This window comes from Rhinopithecus roxellana, chromosome 1, assembly GCF_007565055.1.
Source record: "Rhinopithecus roxellana isolate Shanxi Qingling chromosome 1, ASM756505v1, whole genome shotgun sequence".
Taxonomy (NCBI): domain Eukaryota; kingdom Metazoa; phylum Chordata; class Mammalia; order Primates; family Cercopithecidae; genus Rhinopithecus; species Rhinopithecus roxellana.
Window position 1 is genome coordinate 89,652,021 of NC_044549.1, and position 25,542 is coordinate 89,677,562.

Below are 25,542 nucleotides of genomic sequence, written 5' to 3' on the forward strand. Positions count from 1 at the left end.
ATAGAATGCAAAGAAGAAATAAAATAATATAAAACAGGTGTGGCTAAAGGGTGGGAACACATGTTGCAGCTGTCTCCAGGACCCCACCTTTCCCCTTCGACATGTCCCTCCACATCCACAGACAACCCTGGTTTCTTTGCCTCACCACCATATTGCTGGTGTTTTTCATGTCTGGATCCCATCCCTGTCTGCGTTCAATGATTCCTGCTACATCTCCTTTTTCTATTTTGGCTTCTAAGTCTGCCTGCCTCACCACGAATCTGTCATCTGCGCTGGGTAGTTCAGGGGAAAAGACAGCCTTTCTATTTACAGCTAGATCTTCCTGTCCAATCACCATGCATCCATCCACTCACTCAAGGTCAGCAGCCCAGCTGGGTGTTCTCAATTCGCACATATCCTTTGCCTAGTTTTCTTTTTTTATTTTCTCTCCCTTTACATCATTTTCTACTCTTCTTGAGCCACAGAGTAGTCTTCCTGCGCTCCGACAGGCCAAACTTCCCAGGATAGCCTCTAAACTTCATTCCAAAAATCCCATGCTTGGAGAAGATAACCCAAGCACCCTGGGGCCAAACTCCCTGTGATCTACTTGATTCCTGATTCCAAGAATAACAGTGAACTCCACCACCCAGGGTCACTTATGACAGACAGCTGCCACCAAAGAGTTCACCTGGAGGTTTCTCTGAAAGGATTCTATTTGTACCCAGAATCCTCTAGATGTTTTTATTTAATTACCTGATACATGGGCTTCAGCATGAATGGTCCTTAGCTCAATAGATTAGAACAGTTAGCTCAATATTGCCAGTCCAGGATGCATTAAATAATATTTAACCTTATCTATTACTTCAAAGTTTGCAAACCTCTTTCTAGGAGCCCTTCTAGTGAAGGAGCATTTCAATGAGTCCTTTCCCCAATCCTGGGAGGCAGTGTGATGACAGTAACAACAACGATAGCAGCTAACATCTATTGAGCACTTACTACATGCCAGGCCTTGCTGTATGCACTTTACCTGTATTAACTCATTTACTTCTCACAAAACCCCTATGAGATAGGCAACCTATGATCCCTGCTTTACAGATGAGAAAACCATGGCCCAGAATAGGTCAGTAAGTTTCTCTAGGTGAAAAGCTGGTAAGTGAAGTCAGGGTTCAAAGCCAAGGTGGCTGACCCCACAGCCTGGGCCTACTGAACACATGGTTGTTTTGCTTCCCCGTACCCCTTTCTCAACTGTAAAACAGGGGTAAAAGGCTCCCCCAGCCCACTGGAATTAGGGAGACTTGGTTTTGAGACTCAGCCTTCCCACTACTTGCTGGGTGGCTGTGGAGAGGCGTGTCCTTTCCGTGCAGTGCCCACCTGGTGAAGATCAGAAGGGGGTAGATGGGGAAAGTGCTCTGTCAACTGCAAATTATCAAGTGACCAACTGCTAGCAGCAGTGTGCCTGGGGCTGGGAAGGGACAGAGGCAGATGCAGGAGCTCAGCTGAGGCCAAATCACCGAACTGGGGATGTCTGAAGGGCCCCTCAGAGGTACCCATCCGCTTGATGCCAGGTAATGGGTTCACTTTCCAGCCCTCCAGACCCTATTCAGGGAGTCTAGGGAAGGACCTCGTAGGGACGTGTCACTTAAGACCACTATTCTTGGACCCAGTTCAGTTGCATGTGTTCTCAGAATGTAAGGGCCAAAAGGTCCTCCATAACTCTTGGTGTCCTAGCCCCTCACTTAAGGAAATGGAGGCTCAGAAATAGCAAGAGTGAGCCGAGCGTGGTGGCTCACACCTGTAATCCCAGCACTTTGGGAGGCCAAGACGGGTGGACCACGAGGTTAGGAGTTTGGGACCAGCCTGGCCAACACAGTGAAACCCCATCTCTACTAAAAAGATACAAAAATTAGCTGGGCGTGGTGGTGGGCGCCTGTACTCCTAGCTACTCAGGAGGCTGAGGCAGGAGAATCGCTTGAACCTGGGAGGCAGAGGTTACAGTGAACCGAGATTGTGCCACTGAACTCCAGCCTGAGCGACACAGCGAGACTCCATCACAAAAAGAAAACAAAGAAAAGAAAAGAAAAGAAAGAAAAAGAAAAGAAAAGAGCAAGAGTGCTGTCCAAAGTCACACAAAAAGCCAGGCAGAGCTGGAACTGCAGGCCGGGTCTGCTGCCCGCTAAGCATTGTCTCTTCTGGTAATCACACTGCTTTTTGCTTTCCACACATTGCCTTTTGCCTCTTCCCTGATCCTCAGATTCTGAAAACAGCAAAGTTTTATCTGCGCCATCTTTCAGCCCCTCATTTAAATGCAAAAGAAGGCAAACAGAATCTGGAAGTTAACAGCATCCATAAAGGGACACCTGGGGCAGGATAAGGATCAGTTGTTAGAAAACAGCTTCTCAATGTTGCAGTCCCTGTGTGCTTCTTCCACCCTGCAGACAGGGCTGTCCCTGGGCAGAGTGGCTCTCTGCTTCCAGCATTTGTGTATGGGTGAAACCCTAGGCTAGTGCATGACCAAGATCTCCTTGAAGGAAAAGAGAAGCAAAGTCCTGAGGCCAGGATCTTGTTCATGATAGTATTCTCTGTACCAGAGCAGAGCCTGTTACCCAGCAAGTATCAATATATATTTGCATGAATGAAAGACTCTTTGGCTGGACTGGCTGGATCAACAGATCAAAAGATCAATGGATCAATGATTATGGCTGAATGGATGGGTAGATGGATGGATGGACAAATGAACAGATGGGTGGGTGGGTGAATAAATGCAGGGATGGGTAGACAGAAGGGAGAGTGGATGAAAGGGAGAAAGGAAGAGAAGAAGGCAGGGAGGGAGGGTAAAATGAGGGAGGTAGAGTTCTATTGCCTTTGTTCTGCTGAGCATAATTGGAAGTAGGGAGATAGCTGTACCATCAATCATTAAATATTTATTGAGCAGTTCATTATGTGCCAGGTACTACGCTAGGCAAAACTACAGTGTGGAAGACATGCAGGTCGCCACCCTCATAGGATCCACACTGTAGTAGAGATACAGGCAATTGTACAAGTGATGCTCACACGGTGTGATAAGTGCAATGATGAAGGGAGTCCTAGGCACTATAGGAAGGTTTCCTGGAGGAAGTGACATCTAAATTGAACACCGCAGGAAGAGTAGCTGTTAGATGGGTGAGCAGGGCTTGGGGTGGGGGTGGAGTGTCCCAGGCAAAGGGAGCAGAGTGAGCATTAGCCCAGGGGAGCAGGAGGCAAACAGGACTGAGGAGCAGCTGATAGCTGGAGGAACACCAGGTATGTCTCAGCACCAGCCAATGGAACCACTTCCTCATCCTCCCCCAGGGACTCCCCCTCAGTGGACATCTGTTGTTTTTCTCTGCCCAGACTCATCCAGTCTTCCTTCTTTGGGAACAGCCCCCCTAATTTTATTTTGAGGAAATCCCCCAAATTCCCCTCCACTATTCTCAGTACATGTGGTTCATGGGAAGCTGACATCACCCTGCAATCCTGGGGTGGCCATGAGACCCCGGCCTGGCCAATCCATAAACTTATGTTCATCTGACTATAGGAAGCTCAGCTAGGCCATTAGATGCTACCCTGGGGCTTCGCTGGAAACACTGGGAAGGGAGTATTCTCTTTCCACTGGAGGATGGGGAGAGGCTAATGGGAGGAGAATTTGTAGTACTAGGGACCATCTTTGTCACCACATGGGAGAAGCCTGCCAGATCATGAAGTCCACGTAGAGGAAAACAAACCAGAAATGGGAGAAGGACTGATTCCCAAAGGTGGATAAATGGATGGATGAATGGATGGATGGATGGATGGATGGATGGATGGATGGATGGATGGATGATGGATGGAGGATGGATGGATGGATGGATGGATAGATGGATGGATGGATGGATGGATAGATGGATGGATGGATGGATGGATGGATGGATGGATGGATGGATGGATTGGAAAGAGTGGGGAAGGAAGGTAGGAAGAGAGGGAAGGAGGGAAAGGGGTAAGATGGGGGAGGCATAGTTCTACTGCCTTTGATCTAGTGAGTATATTGGTGGGGAGAACAGCTACACCTTCAATTATTAAATATTTATTTATGTGTCAGGTACTATACCAAATGTACTACAGTCAAAATACAGTATAGAAGACAGATGGGGTCTCTGGTCTCACAGAGTACATGCTGTATTGGTGAGACAGACAAATCAGTGTGTGAGCCCCTGGATCCAGCTAGACTTAAGCGACATGTTCATGTGATTCAATAGAGTGTCATTGTTATCTAAGCCAGTTTGCACCAGATTCCAGTCCCTTGCCACTAAATGAATCCTAAAAGGCAGAATTCCTTCCCTTTGAGCCTCCCCAACTACCCATATCAGTCCTGATCCCAACCAGCCAGGCTCAGTGCAGTGACACAGGAGCAGTGCTGACTGGGCAGAGGCTCCCTCCCACATCCCAGGTGCTGCTTCTCACCACTCTAAGTGCTGCTCCTTCTGCCCCTCTCTGCACCCAGGAACTGTCGACTGTTGATCAGATACCATCTCTTCTCTGGAGCCTTCCTGATGCTCAGTAGATTTCATCACCCCCTCTTCCAAGTTCCCTCACATTGTCGTATCCCCACTAAGACACCCATCATAGTGTACAGCCACATCTCATGGTCTGGATACGCTGATGATCCATACATGTATTCTTAGTGAATGGGTGTCTGGGCAGGACAGCAGAAAGAGAGGGTAAGGCTACCTAGAGGGAAATCTCTTCCGTTCTGCTTAGGACCAGTTCCATCCCTGGATGACACTGTGCACACAGCCTGGCTGGCAGGCTGTGACAGCCCCGAAGAGCTGCCTTGCCCTGAGTCTGAGCCAGGACCCTGGTCTCCCTTCCAGGGCACAGTGGCATGAAGATCAAAGCCTGGCAGGAACCTCAGTATTCCTCAAACTCCACACCTTCCTTCCACAGACGGCGTAAACCGAGTGCCAGAGCCCCACTATCTGGCACTGGGTCAGTGTTTCCACTTGTGTTAGCAAGGTGACTTTCGGTGTCATGGGAAGGAAACACTGCCAAACTGGACACTAGCAACATAGCAACCGAGGTGATATGGGGATGGAGGAAGAATCAGGAGATATGCTTCTCTCTGTGTACCTTCTTGCACTGTTTACTTTACTTTCATTAACCCCTTTCAGCTCTCTGAGGATCCTTCTGATTACATCAGGAGGAAAAACCAGTCGGTGCCCACACATCTTCAGAGCTTCTCGCCTGCCACTCTGGCAGGCACAAGCTTGAATGCACAACACTGCTTGATTTTCACTTAACTAACAGAACGCTTCTATTTATACCAAACCGTGTTTCATCTGCTAATGTGAAGTATCATTTCCTTCCACAATAAATGCAGGTTCGTAGTTTATTTTTTAACTTTAAATTTTAATTTTTTTAAGATGGGGTCTCGCTCTGTCCCCCAGGCTGGAGTGCAGTGGTGGAATCACAGCTCACTGCAGGCTTTACCTCCCAGGCTCAGGTAATCCTCCCACCTCAGCCTCCCAGGTAGCTGGGACTATAGGTACCTGCTAACATGCCTCGCTAATTTTTTGGGTGCGTGCACAGTGTCATCCAGGGATGGAACTGGTCCTAAGCAGAACAGAAGAGGTTGTAATGCCACCTACCTCAAAGGGTTATGATGAGGATGAAATGGATCAGTACATGTAAAGCATTTAGACCAGCCCCTGGCCTTCAATAAGCACTGTACATGATTGGAGGCTCTAGTTATTCATGAGATGAAACAATCTCCAAAATATACCTACAAAAGCAAAGCAAGATGCAGAATAATAAGTACAGTTGTCACCACTTGCATAAAACAGGAATGTGTGGGATATGCCCAAATGTGTGTGCTGATTGACGGATAAAGGATCTCTGGAAGAAGACATGGCTAAACTGGACACTAGTAACCTAGTAACTGAGGTTATATGGAGATGCAGGAAGAGTCAAGAGACACGCTTCTTCCTGTGTACCTTCTTTTATTGTTTAATTACTGTCTTATTTATTTTTTAAACAAGTGTATGTACCTTCTACTTCTAAATTTAAATATTAAACAATTTTTTAAAAAGGAAAGTCGTCCAGTTCAAGTATGGAGCCAGCATCACAGACAGCAGGCCTGGAGGATGGGAAATGAAGGAGGAGGTGGTTTCACGTTTTCCAGCAAAACATTCTTAGGGCTGTGGCTGGCCCAGTGGAGATGGGGAATGGAGAAGAAAGATTCCGAACTATGTAGGAAAAATATTTATGCCTCATTTTTTCATAAAAGACACAATGACTCAGGACTCAGGTTTGCTAGGCACTGGGCTATACTCCATGCCAATCACTCTCCCCAGAATAATCCAGACAAATGAACTGGCAGCAACCCCATGTTCCAGGGAGGGGCTGGGCTCAGAGGGTTTGTGTGGCAGGGCCTTCAAGTCAGGCCCAGCTGACTCTAAAACCTGTGCTCTTCCAGCACACAGGGCTGCTTTCCACTAATTACGTAACACTGGGGGAGCTTAAAAAGGGAGGGGAGGTCAACTTAAAGAAATATATTCAGTAAATTACAAAGGGCCCATCATAGGATGAAGCTGTGGGGCTGTACCTGAATGTCATCCTAGAAAGACAAGCAGTGAGCCCAGCGTGGAGCTGGGACCAGAACTTGGGCTCCTGGGCACCCAGTCTGAGCTCTCTCTAACACCCCCATGTCTCAGGGCAATCATGAGGAGGGAGACACCTTTGCCAAAACTTGCCTGTTGGCCCAGAGTTGATGTCATATCCCTGAGCCCACACACAATCAATCAAGGCTTGAACAAGTAAAAGGTAAAGTGATTCATGGCTCCAGTTAGGGTCTACCTGTGACCAGCTGCTGCTAGGTACGAATGGACACTCCTCAGGCCCTCCCCACATGGCAAAGAACAAAGTCACTGGGCCTCTCCTGCAGCCCTGGACTTGGAAGACCGCCCCATAGCTTGGAGCAGAGCTACTGAACACAGAGGAAGAGATAGGTGGGGGGATGCTGGATGTTCACTAGTTACTGACACACATGTATTTCATAATCTAGAGATATACTGAAAATATGAACACATTTTTAGCCAAATAGTGAAAACACAGTGGGGTTTATAGTTTGTGAGTTGTTTTGTTTTGATTTGCCTCTTCTAGAAGGATTGCCATACTGGTCCACATTCTTCACCTCTGCTCTTTTTCTCTCCCAGGCCAATACATGAACAAAAGCTATATTGTGTCGGGCTGATGGGAGTTCGAGGGAAAAGAAGTGGAATGGGATACATATGTGTGCATGCTTGCATGTATGTGTATGTACATGCATGCATGTGAATGTGCATATGTGCTACTGTGTGGTCCATGCCAAACTGCACGTGCAGGTATGCAAATGTGTGTGTGTGTGCACGTGTGTGCACAAACACCCATGCTAGCATGCTTTAGAGAGGAGGGAGCCTCAAGGTGCTAAGGACTGAGCAGATAAGGACTGGGTGATAAGGACTAGGCTTGTTGAGTGAATGAATGAATGAATGAATGAACAAAATATCCGGCCTTGCAGTCTCCTCTGCATCCTTCCTAGCCCCAGAGAGAGACAAGCCTTTTCTCTAAAGCAAGTGATGGGTGGTCTTTAGCGTTTATCTCCACCATCATTACACCCATAGGACCCCCTGAACAGACCACCACCACCTCCCTTACAGAACTTCAAGAAGAGAAAAAGTGGAGCTTACTGGAAAATCCTTTCTCTGCATTATTTATTCCTCAGTGACTGTGGTAATGACCCTGGGGCTGAGGGAGGAGGGGTCTGTAGACTTGTATAACCAGGCATGGTAACTAGAAAGTGCTCAAAAGAAATCCCTAGCAATGAAGCATGAATTTGGGACACATAGTGCCGCCAGCAGCTGGGTGGCTGGAGTGAACTGTTTGCAAAGAGGACTGTGATCATTACTGGCATGGCTGCAGGCATGGCCCTTCGCATTGTGACTCTCCAAGGGGAGGGGGGCTTGCTTTTCTAACCCAGAACTCTGGGCTTGGCTGTGTAACTTGCTTTGGCCATTGGGATATTAGCAAATATGACACAAGTAGAAGCTTGAAAAGTGCTTACACATTGGGGTTTGCTCACTTTGGACTCCTTTTCTTTTTTTAATTGACCAGAAAACTGCAACCACATGAGTGGCCCCAATTGAACCCTGCCCAAATTACTGACCCACAGAATCATGAGCACAGAAAATGGTGGTTGTTCTAAGTCACTGAGTTTTGAGGTAGTTTGTTATGCAGCAACTGATAACTGATACAAAGGCTTTAAGTAAGTCACTTCTCTGTGCCTCCATTTCTTTATCTGTAAAAATGTAAGAGTGTTAATTAAATAATATATATACAATACCTAATACAGAGTGAGATGCATCCTAAGCACTCATGAAGTGGCTACAGATGTTAGGATCATCCCTGTTTGGCAACAAAGAGAAAGAGAGTCAACGGGGTTAATTGACTTGGCCGAGTTGGTAAGTGGTACAGCAGGAATTCAAACCCAGGTCTGTCTGTGATCAGTGTGCACTGCTGTGATCCTACATTGCCTTCCCTGTTAAGAACTCCCTCTCTCTTCCTCTCATTCCCTCTGCTTCTTTAATTCCTACCCATCCAAAGGCACCAAGCTCAAAGCTCACCCTGGAACACAGTAGCCCACTTTTCTGAATCTTTTTTCCTCTTGTTCTCCCTCCCTCCCTCCCTCCTCCTCTCAACCCATCTCTCACACATGTGCATCTCCCTCAACTAATACACACCCATCTCCTCCTATGTGTGTGCATGGCTGGCCAGGGGCTCTGGGCACACTGTGGGGAACATGGTCTAGCCCCACAGAGCTCATGGGCAAGTTACACAGCCAAGCCCAGAGGTACCTCCCCTGCGAGCCCATGTGTCCAGCACATACTAGGCTCTGACTTGTGTTGTATCAACAGTTCACACACTACTCTTTTTTAAAATTATTATTATTATACTTTAATTTCTAGGGTACATGTGCATAATGTGCAGGTTTGTTACATAGGTATACATGTGCCATGTTGGTTTGCTACACCCATCAACTCATCATTTACATTAGGTATTTCTCCTAATGCTCTCCTTCTCCCAGTCCCTCACCCCCTGACAGGCCCCGGTGGATCACACACTACTCTTATCTCTCTGCCCAGATTCCAAACTCCTTAGGAGTAAGACCAGTTCCTTTCATGTTTTTCATCCCTCCCTCCTCCCTCCTTTGCTTCAACGAGCACCCTGGAAGCACCAAGGATGTACAAGACTGTGACAGAGGCAGACTCTGAAATGTTCATGATCCCCCACTGTGCCCTACTGCAGCTCTGGGCCCACAGCATGTGGCCCCAAATGCTTGAATTTAACTGAGTTTCTGAGTAACTACTGAAGACTCTGTGTGTAGTCAACAAATGATCTTCACGGGGAGTGTGCTGGCACCATAAGGATCCCACTCTTCTACGTGCAGCCAAAGGAGAATGCTGGGGACCCTTCCTCCTCCACTAGCTCCTGGTGACCCTCACCAGGCTGCTGTGGAAATGGCAAGGCATGGCTCATCCTGCTGGGGCCTCAGCCATCCTGCCTGGCCTGTGTCTCCGATACCAGTGGCATTTCTGTCCAGCCATCCTGCCCTGCAGCCAGCACAGAGAGGTGTGCATGGAGCACCTGCTGGATTCAGGCCACTGTGCTGGGCACTGGGACCTTGAAGGACACAGAGAGATGACACTGTCCTCCTGATCTCTGACCACCACCTTGCCTTGTCCAGTCTACAAACCACAGAAAGATGACCAGTCTCGTTTGTCACAGGTGAAACTGACAAGTGAAGGGACTTGCTCAAGGCCACACAGTTGGGTTCAAATGGAGCCTTTGGGCCTTTCATGCAGTGTTTCTCAGCCAAGACCTGACTCCCAGGGAGTTCACACTCCAACATGTTGGAAGACGGGATATAGACAATAAATATACAAGAGATTTTGGTACATCTGCCATAGGAACTTGAAGCCGAGAGGTAACAACATTCTGAAGGTGGTGGGGTTTGGTCTGAGTTTGAAAAATGAGCGTGACACTAACAGGTAGGTATAGACAGCAGGGATTGCAGGCGAAAAGCAGCAGAGGGGGAAGGTATTTGGTGTAAATAGAGGGGACCAAGAAGAGGAGCCCTGCTGGAGGTCACAGCAAAAGTTAAAGATCTAGGTGGGGATGACTGGGGGGTCCCAGGACATTGGGGGTAAGTTGTTTTGACATTGTAAAGGAAAGTGACCCAAAGTGGAGCCTGAGGAACATAAAAAGGACCTAGACTGGGGAGCACCTGGTCTAGCCAAATTCGCTGCAGAATTCTAAGCAGGACAATCCCATTCAGTTACCAGGCTTGTATTATTTATCGCCACCCTTCCCCCCACCGTGAGTATGTACAACAGCCTACTTCACAGCCATCAAGGAGCCAATGATGGTGATGATGATGATAGTGACGCTCAGAACTTCTGATACAGAATGCTCTTCTTTTCTCTTTGTTCTGAGCATGCATCACATATAGGATCTCCTTTAATTCTCACAAGGATGTACACTAAGCAGGTACTAGATTTCTACTTAACACCTGGATTTGAACCCAGATCTCTGGTTTCAGAATCTGTGCCTTAACCCAATAGGCTGTTCTGCCCCCCACTGACCAGCTGATGCAAAGCAATATGTATTCTCAAGCAGCAATTCTTCCTTTACCCTAAGAATGACCCAAGTAAAAACTATCCACAGCTCAAGTTTTACTCCTTAATTTGGAATCACAGAATTAAAAGTTTCAACTTTTATCTAAGAACTCTCACCCCCATTTTACTGATTGGGAGACTGAGGCCCAGGAAAAATAATGCCTTGCCTAGAGTTCTGTAGCTTGCTGGCATCTGAGGCAGGCTTTCTGACCTGAGGTCCAGGTCCTCCCACAAAGGCTCTCAGTGCCTCTGAAGAATTTACCACCTGCTGGCCACACAGGATATAAACATAGAAAGATAATAAAACTGAACAGAAGGGGCTTCTCACAGCCTGCTGTTCTTTCCCCTCATACCAGGGATTTTCAAATTCAGTTTTAGCAGCAGATTCTCCCCAACACACAAACATACTTTTCATGAAATGCTATATAGGTCACCTATCTATTTAAAACATAACCATTCCCCACTGTTCTGATTGGGGTAGGGTTGAGGGGCCTGGAGCTCTACCTGCTGGGTCTACCCACCCCACTCCCCACACCTCTCCATGGGGTCCCCACACTCCTCGCGAGGAAGCCGTAGGCTCCCCAAAGCACAGTCTGAAAGTCCCTGCATCATCGCTTCATGTGTTTGTGTCCCCATTCACTCACCTTCTTGGATTCTAAAACTCATCTCAAGCACAGTTAGATACTGACTCCAAGCAGGTAACAAGGTCAGCCGTGGACCACACTGTGATGTTCTGAAATTATGCCTTGGAGATGGCAAGGCAGGCTCACCCCATAGCCTCACGTGATCCTCGGAGCCGTGCTCCATTTTGCAGATGCAAATACTGAGACCCAGACAAACTGCCCACCTGCCTATGGTCCCGCAGCCGGTAAGGAAGGGCCTCCACTGGAGCCTGTGCTGCCTGACTCCAAAACCTACATCCCCACCTTCAGGAGCCTTCACACTCACACTCCCATGGCCTTGACTTTGTGCCCTCTGTTCTTACAGGTAACACATCCACAGCTGCAGATCACTTGAATCTCTCATGAACTTTGACAAACTAGACAAGCCCAGGCCCTACCCCAGATGTACAGAATCAGGGGATGAGGCTGTGAGTCATTATATCCTGACATGATGACCCACTGTCACTCAGCATAAAACACAGCAAAAAAGGCCCGGGGTCATTCCAGACCTCTGTTTTGCCTCCCTCCAGCTCTGGTGATGAAGACAGAAGACCCAATCCCAAAACGGCAGTGAGCCTGGGCAGAACTTACTGTGTAGAGCTCGTTGGTCACCTTCAGGAGCTCCTCGTGCATCTGCAGGCCAATCTCCTTGCTCTGGAATATGGAAGAACAAATGTCAGCAGGGGAGAAGTTTGATGGCTACATTTACCAATCTCTTTTCAAAAGGGAAAGGTCAGGAATGTTTCAGGTGGGGTTGGAAGGGGACAGAAATCAGCATAAACTTCATTGATCTACATGTAAATTCCTCAATTTATGTCCACGGAACAAACCCACAGAGAGAGGTTCCTTGCAGATGGGATTTCCTGGTCATACGAGTTGGGGAACCCTACACATCACTTCCCTACCACAGTGACTCCCAGTGACAGTAGCATACTAAAGATGTGAGGAAGCCCCACAGAATTTTTCTTTAATTCTATGTGTCCTAAGCTGGTATAACCGGGGTCTGAGCTTCTTGCACAATCCTCATGAATGGCTAGAGAGTGGGGTTCCACAGAACACACTTTGAGAAACAATGATGTGGCATCCCAATTCCTCCTGAGAGTAAATGATAATTCTCAAGTCCTCCAGGAAACGTCTCAGGTCCTCCAGAACATGAGTCTCCAGCCTTCAGGCCACAGATCAGTCCATGGCCCATTAAGAACCAGGCTGCACAGCAGGAGGTGAGTAGAGGACAAGAGAGCATTTCCACCTGAGCTCCACCTCCTGTCAGATCAGTGGTGGCGTTAGATTCTCATAGGTTCTTGAACCCGGTTCTGAACCGCGCATGTGAGGGATCTAGGTTGCATGCTCCTTATGAAAATCTAATGCAGGATGATCTGTCTCTGTCTCCTATCACCCCCAGATGAAACCATGTAGTTGCAGGAAAACAAGCTCAGGGCTCAAACTGATTCTACATTACATAGTGAGTTGCATAATTATTTCATTATATATTACAATGCAATAATATAGAAATAAAATACACAATAAATGTAATGTGCTTCAATCGTGCCAAACCATCGCCCCACCCTGATCCAAGGAAAAATTGTCTTCCACAAAACTGGTCCCTGGTGCCAAAAAGGTTGGGGACCACTCTCCAGAAGACATTTCCTGAAGGATTGTCTTCTTTGACTGAGAATCAGCAGCTGGCACCCACTTGGACATAGCCTTCCTAGCTTTCCAGGACTGGTTACAACAGATGCCCTAACCTTAGTTTGACTTCAAATTTCAGCTCAACCCTCCCCCATGCTGGTCCCCTGGTCTGCCTAATCTCATCTTACCACTGCCCGGATCCTGACACAGTGGCAGGTCCACACTGTCAAGGTGTCTGTTCCAGTGATGGACAGGAGCAGTACAGGTTGGCAGAAAGACCTTGGGGGCACAAGGCAAAAGATTTAGCTTCTCGTTTCCACTGTTTTACCAGCTGGCTGTGTAGCCTTGGAGAATCACTTCCCTCTTTGAGCCTTAGCTACCTCACCTATCAAATAAAAAGCTTAAACTAAAACAATACTCTCCAAAGCATGGTCTGAAGATCACTGCTATATGCTATGCTAAAAAAGTGGGGCAGGCGCTTCTAAGACTACATGCATTTGGGAAAAATGCTAGTTGAACAAAGGTAGACAAGTTTTCTTAATGCAGGACTTCTCAGTGCCTTTAATGTCCTTCCTTGCATGGAGATTTTCTAAGAAGGAGGTGTAGTATGCAGTTTCATTGACCACAGTCCTGTGGCTTTCATGATATTTAAGGACACAATCCAGAATTGGCTTTCATGATATTTAAGGACACAATTCGGAAAACAATGAGAAAATTATCTCTAGGTTCCATGCAACTTGAAGAGTCTAGAATTCTTTGTTATTTTATTTATGATTGTGATTATGATTTTGGTAAATATTCTCTGCTATAATCTGAATGTTTGTGTGCCCCTCAAAATTCCTATTTTGAAATCCTGACCCCCAATGTGATGGTATTAGGAGGTGATGTCTTTGGGAGGTGATTAGGTCATAAGAGTGGAACCCTCAGGAATGGGATTAGTGCCTGATATGGTTTGAACCTCTGTCCCTGCCAAATCTTATGTTGAAATAGAATTCCCAGCATTGGAGGCAGAGCCTGGTGGGAGATGTTTGGATCATGGGGGTGGATCCCTCATTAATGGCTTAGTGCCATCCCCTTGGTGTATTCTGAAGTGTGTGGCACCTGCAACTCCCACTCTCTCTCTGTTGCTCCCACTCCTGCCACGTGAAATGCCTGCTCCACCTTCACCTTCTACCGTGATTGGAGCTTCCTGAGATCTCACCAGGAACAGATGCCTGCGCTATGCTTCCTGTACAGCCTGCAGAACTGTGAGCCAATTAAACTTCTTTTCTTTACAAATTACCCAGCCTCAGGTATTCCTTTACAGCAATGTAAGAACAGACTAATACAATGCCCTTAAAGAGACCCAAGAGAGCTACCTTGCCCCTTCCACCATGTGAAGACACAGCAAGAGGTTGCCCTCTATGAACCAGGAAGCAATCTCTCACCAGATATCAAATCTGTCAGTGCCTTGCTCTTAGATTTCCCAGCCTCTAGCACTGTCAGAAATACATTTCTGTTGTTTATAAGTCACCCAGTATATGGCATTTCATTATAGCCACCTAAAAGTACCAAGATACTCTCCCTGTTTGCCCAGACCATCATGTTAAGTTTCTGTATTGAAAATGGGAGCCATGATCTCGGCTCCCTGAGTAGCTGCAGCCTCCTGCTCTCCCTCCCAGCTCCTTCAGCCTCATAGCTGGACCAGCTGCTGATGGGCAAAGACCAGTCTTCCTCCCACCCTTGCAGAGGTGAGAAGCCTCTGAACCCAGTGGTAGCTCATGAAGGCTTAGTATCAGAATGATGCCTTCTCAGGCTCCTTCTCCTCACCCCCCACAGCCCTTTCTCTCAGCTTCCAGGCCTGGCTTGCCAAGAATCACCCTTCTGAATGTGGTCTCTGCTTGTGCTAGACCCCTTAACAGACAGCAGAAACCTTGGAGGCAATTCCAGAGACCTGTTTAGACCTCCCTCCAGCTTCGAGAGGTAAAGAAAGGTGACCCAGTGCAAAACTGCAGTAGAGGGTGTGCAGAACCTTCTGTGCAGAGCTCACTGGGGACCTTCAACAGTGTCCTGTGATTTCTGTACTGGTGCTCTATGAACCCAATTAGCTATCCGCATTTCCTATTCTCCATGATTCTCTCAAGTGAACAATCAGTGCCTCAGTTTCCCCTGTGGCCCCTCCCCCTGATGTTTCCCCATCACTGCTGACTCCAGATTCTCTGACACTCTCCAGTGGCCTCCTCATGGTCCTCAAACTTCCCAACACCTTTGATACCCAAGACCCTATTTCTTATGTGTTTATTTTTATGATCTAACTTTTTACATACGTAATAAAGGTACATGGTTAAAGAAATTCTAACAGCCAGCAGGTAAAATGGGAAAGAATAAGTCTTCCAAGCTCCTCCTTGTCCAGAGGCAACTGCTATGAAAAATTTCTTCTGATACTTTGCAGAAATAATCTATGAATAAACAAGCATATATTTGCATATCATATGTTCTCTCTTAACACAAATAGGGCATATCATGCACCCTTTGCATCTTGCTTTTTTCACTGAACGATACCTCTGACAGATTTTTCCATCATGTAACTCTTACAGCCCCTTTTTTGCACAGCTGCTTGGGATTCCATATACAAGGAACATCATAATTAATTTAGCCCGCTCCTTAGCGATGGATATTTACATTGCCTCTAGTATCTTATTATCTCAAACACTGATGCAGTGAACATCCTTGTGTGCTGTCACTGTGCATATGGGCAGGACCCCATCCTAGAGGCAGTTCTGCTGGGAAGAGTCCTGTCTTCAGAATTCCCTCCAGCCTTCCCTTCTTGGTCCCTGCTGCAGCTGGCTCCCTCACATGCTCCTGACTTCAGCTCCCACTTCTTGGTTACCAGAAGCCATGTCATAATCTCCCAGGCCTTTCTCCTGGGCTCTGTCCTGCCCTGGAGACCTTTAGCCCAAGCTCAAAGACCTGTATCCTTAGCTGCTGCAAAACAGTATGGTCTAGATGTCCCCTCATCCCCTCAAACTCAAATTATCCAAAGGTGAACTGTTCCCCCATCCCTTCGATTTTGGTCAATGGGATAGTATCTTCCTGGGCTTGTCACTGGATACCTAGGAATCCTATTTGATACTTTGTTTAATTCCTCCTTCTCAATCCAATCTGTTACTGGGTCCTACCTGCAAACTGCCCAATTATTTGTCTGAATAGCAGGCAAGCTGGCCTCCTCCAGCTCACAGTATCCATTCTTGCCCTTCCTACTTCCTAAGAGAGCCATGAATTTGCCCAGGAATTCATTCCTCCAGGAGAGTTCTTCAAGGGAAGCTGGAGGCTATCTCAACTCAAGATGGTGGATTCTGGTATGTGTTATTAGTCCAGAGATGAGTATGTGACTTAACTGGATGGAAGAGAAAGACTTCTATGGTCAAATGAAAAGTTTTAGCTTTTCTACTGAGTGCTGGCGAAAGAAGGAAGGAAGGAAGGAAGGAAGGAAGGAAGGAAGGAAGGAAGGAAGGAAGGAAGGAAGGAAGGAAGGAAGGAAGGAAGGAAGGAAGGAAGGAAAGGGAAGGGAGGGAAGGGAGGGAGGAAGGGAGGAAGGGAGGAAGGGAGGAAGGAAGGAAGGAAGGAAGGAAGGAAGGAAGGAAGGGAAGGAAGGGAAGGAAGGGAAGGAAGGGAAGGAAGGGAAGGAAGGGAAGGAAGGGAAGGAAGGGAAGGAAGGGAAGGAAGGGAAAGAGAAGTGCATGCAGCCCAGTTGCTACCAGCAGGCATCTTAGAACCAAAAGAGGAAGCAGACTTAGGATTAATGACCTTCTGGACAATTGATTGGACTGAAAACCCAGAGCCTGCCTCCCAGTGAATTTCCACTTCTGTAGCTTTATTGATCAAGTCACTTTCAGCTGGGGTTTTCTGTTACTTGCAGCCAAAAGCATCCTAAGGGATTCAGTCCTATTTTCCACCACCAGTTCCCATAGCAAGCACATCATTACTGTAGATCCAGATCACTATGTTAAGAGGCACCTCTTAGCAAAATCCTTAGCTCTTGTCTCTTTGAGCTCTTGTTCTGCAGGCCTGTGCCAGTGAAATTTCCTGGAAATGGACTTATCCTATTCCTCCAAAGCCTCCTCATCGTCTGTAGAATCAAGCCCCAGCTCCTTAGCTTGACTTCTGAGTCAAGCTAACTCTACATGACTAGCACAGGTCTGTTGGGCAGCAGAGGGGATGACTTTGGGGGCCACAGAGACCTGTTTTGGAGGCAGGGCTTTTAGTCGTTCAACTTCTTGGCATCTTAGCTTTCCTGACTGTAAAATGAGCACCTTGTTATGTCTTCTCTGCACTTGTAAATGATCTTGTTTGTTTACTTGTTCATTCATTTATCATTTGCTTCCCCTGCTTCTATGTCAGCCCCATAAGGGCAAAGAGACTTTCTCTCTGGCAATGAAAGCTCAGATCTTCCATCTGCTGGGAGTGCTGCAGGTAGACAGCCCTCAGCTGAGAGCACCCTACAGGGATGGCCTCAGAGGACAAAATGGCACCAGTATACACCTCCTTCTGAGTGTGGCCCTTACCCAAAGACTGACCATTGTGGGGCATCGAGGTCAGCCTCTTGCTGTCTCAACTCAGACAGCTCTGAGGAGTCATTCCATCTTTAGAACTCCCTGCTTCTACACTGTTGGTGGGAGTGTAAATTAGTTCAACCATTGTGGAAGACAGTGTGGCAATTCCTCAAAGACCTAAAGTGAGAAGTACCATTCAATCCAGCAATCCCATTACTGGGTATATACCCAAAGGAATATAAATCATTCTTTTATAAAGACACATGCATGTGTATGTTCATTGCAGCACTATTCACAATAGCAAAGACATGGAATCAACCCAAATACCCATCAATGATAGATTAGAAAAAGAAAATATGGTACACTATACACCACGGAATACTATGCAGCCATAAAAAAGAATGAGATAATGTCCTTCACAATATGGATGAAGCTGGAAGCCATTATCCTTAGCAAACTAACACAGTAAAAGAAAACCAAATACCACATGTTCTTACTTATAAGTGGGAGCTAAATAATGAGAACACATTGACACATAGAAAGGAACAACACATACTGGGGCCTATCAGAGGATGGATGATGGGAGGAGGGAGAGGATTAGGAAATATAACTAATGGATACAAGGCTAAATACCTAGGTGATAAAATAATTGGTATAACAAAACCCCATGACACACGTTTACCTATGTAACAAACCTGTACATCCTGTACACATACTCCTGAACTGAAAATAAAAGTTTTAAAAAAGCTCCCTACCGGGCTAGCTAGGACTTCTAGTAAGGCAGCCTGCATCACAGCTCGACCTCACCCTGCTGCCTCACCTGCCTTCCCAAGTGGCTCATCCTGAGAACACTCCTTCATCATTCTCCTAGAAGCTAAATTCAGATGTCCCAGGGTCTGCTTCCTGGGGGACCCAATCTGCAATATCTTATTCCTCTATTCCTGCATTTCTGCAATGCAACAGAGCCTGCCACATGGTACATGCTCATTAAATATGTTTGCTTGGCCGGGCATGGTGGCTCACACCTGTAATCCCAGCACTTTGAGAGACTGAGGCAGGCAGATGACCTGAGCCCAGGATTCGAGACCAGCCTGGGCAACATGGTGAAACGTCTTTACCATACAAAAAATTAGCCAGGTGTGGTGGCACACACCTGTGGTCCCAGCAACTAGGGAGGCTGAGGTGGCAGGATCGTTTAAGCCTGGTAGGTAGAGGTTACAGTGAGCTGAGGTCATGCCACTGCACTCCAGCCTGGGTGACAGAATGAGATTCTGTTTCAAAAAAAAAAAACCATACATATGTGTGTGTATATATGTGTGTGTATATGTATGTATATTTATGTATATATGTGTGTACATATATACACACATATATACCCACATATATACATATACATATATGAATACATATTATATGTATGTGTATATTATATGTATACATATGTACACATACATATATGTATATTACATATGCAATACATATGTAATATACATATACATATAAAATACATATTATATGTATATGCATATATATGTATGTGTATATATACGTGTTTGCTGAATGAATCTATGAACGAATGAAGTGACAGTTCCTCTAAGACTTAGTCTCCTTATCTGTAAAAGTGAGATGATGTCATGGGTCTCATGGAGTCCCTATGAGCATGAAAAGAGATAACACATATGGCAGCACCTAGCACCATATGGGGTACAGATGAAGTCCCAGGGAAATAGCAGTACAGGCTGAATCAACACCCACGACATGCCAAGGACAAGGCTAGGAAGTTGCCCAGAGAAGGGAATATAAAATCGAATTTTTTAGCAACTCTTCCCTTAAGAATCTCCCAGTTTGCTGGGGTAGAGTCAAGAACACAATTCTTGGCAGGAAGCGGAATTCTTGGCAGGAAGCAGAAAGGGCCAGAAAGGGCCATACAAGAGTTAATGATGATGTGATGTGAGATAAAGTGATGAAGAGGATTGAGGGGATACTTCCAGAGCCTTCTTAGCTTGCATGAATGGCCAGAGACAGACTTCTAGGCAGGGGGCACGGAGATTGGGGATGGTGAAAAGACTAGTTCATGAAGAGAGAAGATCGGCAACAGGTGAGCAGGAGATAAGCCTGAGACAGAGGTCGGGTCAGATCACAGAGGTGGATAGAATGCAGGCTTCCTTCAGAGCAGGACTGGGAGCCACTGGGGGTTGTTGAGCAGAAGTTTAAGATGACCAGGGCTATGCTTCAGGAAGGTGAAGACACCAGCGAGTGGAGGGTGGGTTGAATGGGAGGAGCTGGAGATCAGGTTCTTGTGTCTCTTCCCCAGGACTGTAAGCCGCCAGATGGAACCTGCCCAGGCCTCTCTGCTCACCACCTCCCCAGCATCAAGCCCTGGGCTGGCCACAGAGTAAATATTCAATTGCACAGGACTCAAAGGCATTCTTTCTATTTTTGGCTGGGGTTGATTGGGAAGGGAAATATTCTCAACTATGGTTCCAGAAACTACTGAATGAGGAACTCAAACGAAACTTTTCACCATAACAGGAAGCCCAAACCCTGTGATCTCCAGCAGACACCACACCCAGCCCTTAGGAACCCAAGTGATAATGTATTCGCTCTCACTGCCCACATTTTCCACATTACTTTCATGCCTGCAGGGGTCGGGGTGGCAGGCTGCTTCCTTCATGCACAGGGAGTGTGTGGACAGTGGAAAACAGTGACATGGGGCCAAGGAGGGCTCAGCCATGGTAGCTGTGGCTCCCCCAGGTTGACGGAGCACAGCCCTGTCTTTCATGCTCAAATAAGCCAGTAAAATGAGGCTGACCAACCTCAAGAGCCAGTCACCATGAGTGCAGGGAACCCCAGCCCTGCCTAGTTCCTTTGCCTCTTTGCCCGTAGCTAAAGCCAGTTCAGCTTCCTTAGGGCCAGGCATTCTCTGTCCTGTGTATAGGAGGATGTTTAGGAGCATCCCTGGCCTCCACCCGTGAGATGCCAGTAGCATTCCCTACCCCCAACCCCCAGTGTGACAACCAAAATTACCTCCAAACATTGCCAAATGTTCCCTGGGGGATAAAACTCCCCCTCTCCTAGCCGATTGAGAAATAGTGCCTTAGACCAAGCCTTCCAAGTGGCAGCTTCTCTGGCTGCAGACATGTTTTGTTTGGCCATTCAGTGCTTTCAGAACATCTGGATGCTTTCCCAGTGCTGAAAACTCAGGAAATTTCCTGCACGAGTCCTGATTTTCAGCGTCTCTGGTAATGCTAGAAGATCCAGCAATGCCAAGACCCTGTTTCAAGTATGGTGGCCCCTTCAGTCTGAGTTTGTGCTACTGCTGGTCCAGGTGACCACAGTGCCCAGCTTCTCCCTCCACCCAGCCATGTCCTCCGTAAGCCCACAGAGGTATTTGAGTTTATGACCAGACACTAGTGGGGCCCTCTCAGGAAAGGGGTGGCCTCTTGTCCCTCTGTGGTCCATGTTGCACTAGCTTTGATTCCATTTACATGGTGTTTATTGACTACCCAGTATATACCAGCCTAAACTAGGCACTAAAGACAAAAAGCTGAACGAGACACGGTCCCTCCTCTTAAGCACTGTTTTATCAACAGCAGTTACCATTTATGGAGCACTTCCCATTTGTTTTGTTTTGTTTTTTAAAAAATGCATTTTTTTTTTTTTTTTTTTTTTTTTTTTTTTTTAAGACAGGGTCTCACTGTCACCCAGGCTGGAGTGGAGTGGTGCAAACATAGCTCATTGCAGCCTTGACCTCCTGGGCTCAAGTGATCCTCCCACCTCAGCCTTTGCTTGTAGCTAGAACCACAGGCACATGCCACCATGCCTGGCTAATATTTTTAATTTTGTAGAGATGGGGTCTCACCATGTTGCCCAGGCTGGTCTCAAACTCCTGGCTGGGCTCAAGTGATTGGCCTGCTTCAGCCTCCCAAAGTGCTGGGATTACAGGTATAAGCCACAGCACCTGACTCCATTTGTTGAATACTATCCAAAGTCACTCCCATGCATTATCTAATTTAAATATTTATAGGAACTGCTATAATTATTCCCACTTGACAGATAAGCAGGGTTGGGGGGGCTGGAGGCTCAAAAGGGCTGAGCAACTTCCCCAAGGTTGCACAGCTAGAATGCGGCAGAGACAAGATTCAGCTTTTTGATTGGTCTGACCCCAAAGTTGGCACTCATAGCAACTTACTATGATCTGCTTCCTTAGGACCTAGTTCAAGATGCAGATCCACAGTGAAAAAAAGTCATCACAAGGCTGTAATGGAGATGAGTCCAGACCACAAGGAAAATACAAAGGAGGCCCTGCCCTCCAGACATCACCTACCTGCCCAATGCACTTTCTCATCACCTGTGCAGAAATCTGCATCTCTGGGCCTTGCCCCAACTTACAAGCAAATCTTATCCTCTTTAGCTCACCTTCTCTGCTAGGAACAAACCAGCCATGGGCCATGTCTTGCTTCTCCCTTCCTCCTTCTTCTGCTAACAGAAGATGAGACGTAGGTGGAACAGGCTGCTGTTTGCCTGGCCACACTAGATCATCAGGCAGGGGTAGGGTCTGACCAGGCTCCAGCTCCTTGCCTTCAGTGATCAGATCAGAGACAAACACGTGTTCCAGGCTAAGCCAATGAAGAATCTTCCCTGGGAGCTTTCTCATAATCACACTCTCAGATCATCTCTCCCCTGGGGTTGCTTAAGGGGTCATCAGGAGTCTTGCACTACCTGCAGTACCAGGCCCACTAGGGCAGACAGCCAGAGCCTTTCAGTCCCTAGATCTAGTGGTGCCTAAACAAGATTCGCCTCTGTACTTCATCAGTTTACAGGATCCCATACATTTTCATTTTTGCTTATTTGAAAGAATACTAACGTAATCCATGCTTATGTCAGTCTGTAGATACCAAAATGACCACTGAATGAGACGGCCTTCTGAAAACCCTTCTCCAAGCATCAGTTTTCAAAGAGTTCCTGCAAAAGGACTAATTTCCTAACAATTAGAGCACACGCTCCCTAAAGACCAGAACCCTGGCTTCGGAGAGTTTCCCACAATGCCGATTACGAACACCTGCATACAAAAGGAGCTCTGTAAATGCCTGCGGATGAGTTCATCATTGTGCAGGAGCAGTAGGAAACTAGAGAGGAGTAAAGGATGGTCACCTCTGACCCTTATTTCTTTGAAAAAAAAAATCAAGCCAACATTAATTCATGTCAAGATGAAATCAGCTGACAAAGTTCTTGACATACACAGCTCTGAATTAAATCAATTCCTTTGCCATGAAAATCTTGCCCTGTATGATTTGATTTTGTTTTCAATGCAGGGATCATCACGCTTTTTAGGAAAAACTCTCAAAAACCTCATAGTAGGTCCTGGGACTTCATGAGTTACATTCGAAAAGCTCTATTTCTTTTGTTGTTGTTGTTTTGAGATGGAGTCTTGCTTTGAGACCCAGGCTGGAGTGCAGCGGTGCAATCTCAGCTCACTGCAACCTCCATCTCTCGGGTTCAAGGGATTCTCCTGCCTCAGCCTCCCAAGTAACTGGGATTACCGGCATGCACCACCAGGCCCAGCTAATTTTTGTCTTTTTAGTAGAGACGGGTTTTCGCCATGTTGGCCAGGCTGGTCTTGAACTCCTGACGTCAGGTGATCCACCCGCCTCAGCGTCCCAAAGTGCTGGGATTACAGGCATCAGCCACCACACCTGGCCTAAAAAACTCTGTTTTTAAAGGGCATGTGTCTATCTCCCTCAAACTAACTCAAAGATGGGTCATTTCCAGAGCTAATGTCACTCTCTATGTCTAAAATATAATACCATCTTAAAATGTTGGGTTTTAAGAATAAGACCTCACACACACACATACATACACACACACATACCCCTTTCATTTCTCCCAATGAGACCATCCTAAACAATCTTTTAGAAAATTGTAATGCAGGAGTAAAACAGGTGGCCTTTGTTAACTCTCAGTTATCTGTGTTGGGCTGCTCTTCTCCTGCCTCATCAAACTCTACTTCAGACAGCCCCTGTCTCTGTTTTCTCACTCTTTGCTTGAGTAGATGTTCTCATGTTGGGTTACTCTTAGGGACATTTCATGATTTTCCTAATTCTGGGATTCAAAAACAACAGGAAACAAACACAACTCAACAACAACAACAACAACAAAATCCTTTGTCTCTTTCAGTCCTAAATGCCGACAGATCTTACCCACTGCTTCTCCACACTGGCTTGTTTTCTCATCAAATCACAAAACTTGAGACCCACAGATGTTCCCTATTTGAATGCATGATGTATGTAAGCACGGGCCATCTCCCAAAGCGATTGTGTTTTTATTTCCAAAGCAAAGGTTTAAAAGGCGTGTCTCAGAGGATCAGGCTTCTCCAGCCTGTGCTGGAAGGTCAGCCCCCGAACACAGCAGCTCCAACAGCTAACGGCTCACTCCCATTCCTAGCCAGGGCTTCGGTTGCCAATAACCGGGCTATCGGCTCTCCATCCAGGTGCCAACCTCTGCTTTCAAACAACCTCCTTAGCCGGGTTCCTGCCCACCCTCTATCCTAATCCTTTTATTCTTCCCCTCTGCTTCCCATTTTCTTCCTTTCCCTGCTCCTGGACTCCTCCCTATTCTCCTTCCCTTCCCACACTAATTTATGCCTCCTGTTGCTGAACTCCAAATGTTGTCATCTACTCATTTTTTAAGAATGCAGATTCGAGTCCTTAGCTCTTCCTACTGTTGCCAGGGCTGGGATATCAGACTGCAAAGAAGCAGGAAGGCCCTGGAACCACCTGGACATTCTTGGCAGTGGTGAGCCCCACTCATGCACACCCAGGAGCCCAGGCATGCACGGAGGCAGTGAGTCTAGCACCGTGGCCAGCATTTCCTTTCCCTGCAATTACTCCCAGCCTTGCTTTGGGACCCTGTTTATCCTGAAAGCTTCACTTTCAGAACTGCTTTACATAACAGGCCTGAGGAAGTCCAAGGATACCTTGGAATGGTTATGAAAAGTGACCTGACATGGTCATGGTAGGAGTTTCTGGATCTCTACTGATAATACTAAATATTATTAATAATGGTAATACTTATTAATAATAATTCTTAGTAAAATTACTACTAATGTACTTATAATACATACCATTGTGGATAATAACAATAATAGTTATTGTTTCTTGATCTCTTGGCATGTGCCAGGCACAATGCTAACTGCTTTATGAGACAATACCTCATGTAAGCCTAAGATCAGCCCTTTATGCGAGGCACGATTGTTGAATCTATTTTGAAGATTAGAATACAGAGGCTCAGGAAGGGTGAGTAATTTGCCCAAGGCCTTAGAGCTAGTGAATGTGACATTCTCAACCTTTGCCTCCATTGGGCAATTCTTGCCTCCATTGGGAAAGTTAGCACTCTAAGCACCTTTAAGGTCTTCTTTCCCTAAACTTCTAAAAATAGTTATAAAACATGAATACTCTTCTGCCTTAGTATAGAAAGCATATTGATATTTACAAGGCTCTGCTTTAGATCATCATAAATGTCAGATAACATACAGTGCTCCGTGCCATCTTGCAGAATCTCCTGTTATCTGTTACTCAATCCTGCCCCACCCTGGCTTCCAAGCCGAGGTAGCTGGGGATGGTGTGGAAAGTTGGGCTGAATCTCTGTGGGCCCAGAACATACTCACATACTCAGGAGTAATCTTTCTTGATTGTGTCCCTGATGTCGATGTTTTATATTTTACATATATATATATATTTCTCTCTCTCTCTCTAAGAGTCACTCACAGATCAGGAGCTATGGTTGAGGGTAAGATGAGAGCCTGCATGCATGTCTTAGGAAGTGACAGGGCTGTCTTCCTGAAAAGCCAGTATCTATGAAAACCTGAAGCTGCTCAGTTTTGAGCTGCTTTCTCCCACTCTACATTATCTTTAAGATGACTATGGATGTTGTTAGGCTTATTTGTTGGTTTCAAAGCATTATTGATCACTTATTACTGCTGAATCACTGACTTGAGACATCACTTTAACCTCCTTGTCATTTTATAACCTGATCTTC

The 25,542-nt window shown here is 46.4% G+C and overlaps 1 protein-coding gene across 1 annotated transcript in view; it reads right to left on the reverse strand.

Annotated features, from left to right (window-relative positions):
* The window catches only part of SRGAP3 (SLIT-ROBO Rho GTPase activating protein 3), a 267,671-nt gene that overhangs the window by 83,858 nt on the left and 158,271 nt on the right, over positions 1–25,542 (reverse strand). Inside the window, exon 4 of the mRNA XM_010369901.2 lies at positions 11,936–11,998. Coding sequence (XP_010368203.1) covers positions 11,936–11,998 — 63 coding nt within the window. The remainder of the gene's footprint in view (positions 1–11,935; positions 11,999–25,542) is intronic.